The sequence below is a fragment of the Aethalodelphis obliquidens genome, unplaced genomic scaffold, assembly GCF_003676395.1.
Source record: "Aethalodelphis obliquidens isolate GAN/ISIS:26980383/991018 unplaced genomic scaffold, ASM367639v1 scaffold3, whole genome shotgun sequence".
In the NCBI taxonomy this organism is placed as follows: domain Eukaryota; kingdom Metazoa; phylum Chordata; class Mammalia; order Artiodactyla; family Delphinidae; genus Aethalodelphis; species Aethalodelphis obliquidens.
The window spans coordinates 76,878,352-76,884,351 of record NW_020837947.1 but is presented as its reverse complement, the minus strand read 5'-3'; the positions used below and the strand labels follow the sequence as shown (position 1 = coordinate 76,884,351).

Genomic DNA, 6,000 nt, shown 5'->3' with positions numbered 1-6,000 from the left:
CACACACACACACACACACACACACACACACACACACACACACACACCCCTAATTTAATTTGTATTTAAAGAAACAATCCATTAAGGAAAACAGATTCTACTTATGTTTGTCTCATAAAATAAACATTTCTTAGTCCTACTGCAGTGTGACTGTTGTTAAAAAGTATTTGAAGTTCAAATACCAGTCATGGAGAGTTTTTCCAGTTTTCTTCCTTCAAAAATATTGAGTGATTTTATGCTACATACCAGGTATAGGTACAAAGTAGTCAAAGATGAATATGACAGTATTTGCCTTGAAGCTCAAGTGTGGTTAGGGTAAACGACAGAAAGACAAGTAAACAGATGATTACCTGGTGAGTGCAGTGTAGAGATATACAAAGTATGTGTAGTACTGTTTACAGAGAAGGGAGCAGTGAGGAGTTCACAAAGGAAGTATTAAAGAAGCTTTTGAGTGTTTTAGCTAAAAGAGAACACTCCATGCATTAGGAACCACATCTTCAAAGGCATGAAAAAAAGCCTTCACCTGAAACGATTGCTACCAAACTTTTGGTTTTAATTAGTGTAGTGTTGGCACAATTGTCAGGCCTCAGATGAGGATGAGCACACTGGCTTTTACAGTTTCTCCTAACTTTTCTTATTTTCTCAACTCTTAATTTGAAATTATTAAAGGAAATGCCATCAGTTGGTAATTCACACACATAATCCATTACTCCTGGGGTGAGTGGTATAACTTGTCTTTTAAGTAAATCAGACCTGCATTTTGAATAATTTGTAAGATATGGGAACAGGTATAGCACACGTTTTTAGTCTAAAAGAAATGAATGAAGATTGTTAAAGTATCAGATCAGATTAGCTGCTATTTGGAGAATATTATGATTGCAGTCAGTTTTCTTACTGCTATTCCAAATGTTAATTTAATTCATATTTAAAAGATAGATTGTTTATGTACTAGCAGTGATGGAGGAGGATAGTATTAGTATGGAAGAAATGAAATGCAGAAAATTAAAAATCTTTATAACTATACCATCTCCACTCCTAACTTTAACCACACTTGGAAAAAGAGCACATTTACTGGTTTATGTTTTATTTACATTTTCACTGTTTTGTTTTGTTTTTTATTAAGGATAGGTAGAAAGCCTTAAAAAGGACCATAGGGGGAAATGAATGTCTACAAAAGCATATATAATCCATAAATGGGAAAATGGGCTCCTGGAATAAGCAAGATTTAATTATTAATGAAAAGCACCACTTTGAAAGAATTTTTGAAGTCCAAAATCAGGTCATGGATACCAGAATCAATCAGTCTGTCTTTTTTCTTTCCTTTTTTTAAATTTTAAGAGCAGAAATAGTCCAAAAAGAATGTACGTCGACATTTTTACAAAGCCCTATGTTACTGATAATGGCTTCCCGTCTCATTTTTTAAAATCTCTTTTCTTTCTTCTTCTTCTTTTTTTTTTTAATATATATAAACTCTTCTAGGGCAGGGCTTTGGTAATAAACACATATTGAGGAGTTTTGGAGAATTACCATAATGTATAAATTAGATACAGTAAGTGCATTTTTCTCAAGGATAAGAGAAATGAGGATGGTGTATATATTTTTTGGTTTTGTTTTCTTCCTAACTCCCTTGGTTTATTGGAAAGAACCAAACCTGTTTCTTCTACTTTTACTCTGTCTTCTACCTCTTTTACTCTCAACAGGTGAGTTTAAAGAATAAAAGCAAGAGAGTACTAAACTCTTCTCACTTCTTGAGCACAACAGTGTAGGGTTGGAAATGGCTAGATTAGGTATTAACGTCTAACTTTTCGTTTTTATTTTACTTTTCCTGGAAATATTACACCATAAGAAATAAGTATATAAGAGTAGACAGACTATATTTAAACTTTTATGTTTGTATTTTGTTTCACTTTAATAGGGGCCTGATAATTTTCCTTCATTTTTCTGTCATTTGTCCAACATAAATTTATTTTATACAGATTATCCCATTTTCTAAATAGCAGAAGTAAAACTTCAAATGTGGTATTTGTGTAAGTTTATAATAATTCTTTTCCTTACTATTAAAACTTTTTTTAAAAATGTGTTTCTTTTCAATGTTGTTTATGTAAAACCAACTTACCCTTATTATTTTTTCTTAATTTGCTAGGATTAAATTGATATTTTACTGTGTGCTTCACATGATGGGAATATAAGAGTTAATATGGGGGACTCAGGGATTTTTGTGAACTATATTTTGCTTACAGTTCTGAATATTTAGTTTCTTTTGTAATAGGAATAATTCTAGGATGTGAATCTTATTCTAAATTGAGGGTTTTATAATTTTACCCTTGAGTACTTGATATTGATAGCTTTTTAGATTTTCCATGAATTGTGGAGAAGGGTGGACATTTTATACATTGGACTTTTGGTTAGAGGCCATGATTTTAAGTCCCAGGACTTTTCTTGTGTCCCAAACCGTGTACTGTATTTGTATTTAATCTAAGGCTTTTGTGCAAAAGTTTCAGCCTTAAAAAAATTTTTTTTTCTTACTCAGAAGCAAATACAGTTGGACTTCTGTATCTGGGGGTTCCACATCTGTGGATTCAACCAAGCACAGATAAAAAAAAAAAAACCCAAGGGAAAAATTCCAGAAAGTTCCACAAAGCAAAACTTGAATTTTCTGGTACTCAACAACTGTTTACATAGCATTTACATTGTATTAGTTATTATAAGTAGTCTAGAGATGATTTGCAGTATATGGGAGGATGTGCTTAGGTTATATGCAAATACTATACCCTTTTATATAAGGGACTTGAGCACCCACTATTTTGTTATCTGCCTTGGGTCCTAGAACCAATCCTGTGCAGATAACCGAGGGATGACTTTAATCATGCCTGATAGTGGGATTGGGACCTCTAAAAATTTTATAACTTTTAGGAAGTTCTATTGTTCCTTGAAGACAATTTCTTTAACCACTCTAAAATAACGTATATCCTCAAGTGTTGGATGGTTAAATAAAGCTCTTTCAAGAATTTTTCAATCTTTGTACATACTTTTTTATTCTTTAAATATGTTTAGATATAAATTATTTTCTGTACTGACAAAAATTGAAAGCCAATTTACATATCTGACAAGATTCAAAACACTAGTATATAACATATATATAATGTGTTTAAAACAAATTAATCACAGAGTTTTGCCTTATTGACTGCAGTTACTAAAACTACAATGATATATCAAAAATGAGGTCTTGCCTCTTACATTTTTTTTCTTTTTCATGTTTTAAGCAGTCTGGACCAAAAGGAAAGGTAAGCTCAATATTGATGAAATTAGAGCATGGATACAGCAGTAAAATACCAGATTATTTATATGCTTTGAAAAATGTCCATTGAATTAGAGTTCATCATTAAGTTTATTAATTATTTTAATAAAAAGGAAACTAATAGCACAACATGATATTTGACTTATGTGGGTAATATTTCACCATAATTCTCTCTATATATATATTTTCCATGAATGATTATTATATATTTACACTGATATGTAACTACTTTTGTTTTAAAAATAGAATATTTCAGGATCTTAGTAGTAAAATTGTTTTCAGTTACTTAATTTAAATATTTCTTGTATTTCAGTGGTAATATTTTTGGTTTATACTTTAGTAGAGTGAGGGGAAAAATGGAAGTAGAATACCTTAAGCTTGGAGTTAAAACTCTAAACATCAAAAATTTGTGACAGAATTTTATGATCACTCTTTGTTCCCTTTGTAATAACACTGGCAAACACATCATCCTTTAGCAGAAATGTTGAATAATGTAAATAACATGGAAACAAGTTTTTAAGAACACACATTTCTTAGAATAGTGAAATGATTGTAGTTTTCTAAATCAAATGCCCGTAATAATAGCTCCTCTCCTCAATGTATGTATGTGGAAATTTTTGTGCATGTGTGTATCTTTTTTTCTTGCTTCCATGAGTTTCAAGAACCTTTTATGAATTCTCCCCTCCCAAAACAGGTAAACAGCCCTTGTTTTAAACCAATACTTTAATATCATTGGTGATGGTCAAAAGAAGGGACATTCTATAATTTTATTTAATTATGTAACTTTGACTCTATAATTTTGTTTAAAGGTATAGAGGAGGCAAAGAGGACAACTTGCAATATTTTATAGAATGCTATATATTCCATCTTACTTCATGAACACCAGGTTTCTGAACTAAAGATGATCCTGTCAGCAAAAGATTTAGGCATATTTTATAATTCTGAAATACTTCACAGTTCTTACATGGTTTAAATGAATGCGTTGTGCAAGTATTTTACTACCTTCCTCCTGGGAAAGAAAAATTATTTTTCTATTGTGTCTGTTTTTCTCTCTGAGTAAATTATTATTTCTTGTCAGACATAGATGAGTCATTTTATATCTTTCGAATTTTTAATTCATAAGTGACTATATTTTGGGGAGAAGATCATTAATAAGATGTTTTTAAGTAACTATACAGTCACACATGAACCAGACTGTTGTTTTATAGAAATAAACAAATTCTTTCCTTTATGTTATAGTAGATAAAATATAGGTACTGTTATATTTATCAGAATAGTATAAAGATCTTAGAATATTCTCTTATAATAGCCTTAGTGGGTTTATACTGATTTTTTTCTACTGTTTTGGCTTCTTATGCATATTTCTGTTGTGGAAATTTATTCATTGATACATTCAGCAAATATTTCAATGACTCTATGTGCCAGGCACTCTTCTAGGAGCAGACAAAAATCCCTACTCTCTTGGAGCTTATATTCCTGTTGGAATAATACTGGAATAGAAGTCAGAGATGTAGAATTAAGTAACCAGCATTACCAGTAGGCACATAACTTACTCTAAAATGGGAATAATGATATTTGTCCAGTTTTAAAGGAGATTTGTGAAGAACAGAGATTTGTTCTGTTATGAGATAATTATTTGAAACTGACATATACACTGTAAAGTTTGAAATTTCTGTAATAAAAGGTGCTGAAATTCTTTGTCTTTTTGTACCAACATTACCGCCAGGGGCTAGGCGTGAAGCAGCATCTATTTATAAAATATGTTATGATGAATACACTGGAGTGCTTTATTCAGCAGCTTAGTTACTGTTAGGTTCAATTTAGCCCATTAATCCTTTGGAATCTCACCTAAAATTATTTTATCTTTGTCAGAGATAAACTGAGAAGAACTTTTGTGTCAGTAGATTTTACTTTGTAAATTTTTTTTACATAAGCCATTTTTCCTCCCTTATGAACAAAGCCACATCTTTTTTTCTGACCTTTGAAAAGTAATAGAAAATCTTTTATCTTTATCCCTTAACACATGAAGGACTGTAAATCTCTGAACTAAATGATTTCTTTAAAAGAGGATGGTTTATCTAATAAACAAAAGTTAGGTAGTTGTGGAAGGTTAATCTTTTCCAGGTTTTTTCCCTTTGTACTGTATACTGGGCACAATGAGGTATATTTTAGGTTTAAAACCAAGCTGGAATAAAAATTAAACGATATTAAGGTCCAGAGCTTGCAAACTTAAAAAATTTGCTGCCATTTTTCTTTGTTGTGGGTGACTTTGACAACTTGAATGACTTGAATTCTTTTCTGACTCTTGGACAGTTGGCTTGTGAATATAGTGTACGTGGTAGCACCAGCAACCTAGAATATTTAATCTGGTATTAGAACTTTTTTTTTTCTCCTTAGATAAAGACAGTTGAACTATTATGAAACTGAAGCACATACTAATTTTCAAATTAAAATTATTTTTTTAAATATTTTTATTATAAATATGTGCGTATCGTAGAGAATTTTGAAACAAAAAGATACAAAGGGAAAAGAATACAATAAAAGACATATATGAAACACTAGAAATTTAACTTAAAAGGGGGTATTGAAAAGACAAGTATTACAATGAAAGATTTTATAATTTTTAAAAAGCTCATCGAAAATTACATCATTAGTATCTTCATGCATTTCTTTCCAATTTTCTTTTTTCTGTGTACTTTTAA

At 30.7% G+C, this 6,000-nt stretch overlaps 1 protein-coding gene across 14 annotated transcripts in view; it reads left to right on the top strand.

Moving 5' to 3' along the window:
* Window positions 1-6,000, top strand: part of SENP6 (SUMO specific peptidase 6) — a 103,001-nt gene that overhangs the window by 32,118 nt on the left and 64,883 nt on the right. For 11 of the 14 annotated variants that reach the window (XM_027092214.1, XM_027092168.1, XM_027092145.1 and 8 more), the window contains one exon: window positions 3,264-3,284. The exons of 2 other annotated variants lie outside the window; for them this stretch is intronic. In XM_027092214.1, the coding sequence (XP_026948015.1) occupies window positions 3,264-3,284 (21 nt within the window). Of the gene's footprint in view, window positions 1-3,263; window positions 3,285-6,000 lie in introns of those variants that run through there. One more of the 14 variants, XM_027092151.1, reaches the window with a different exon arrangement.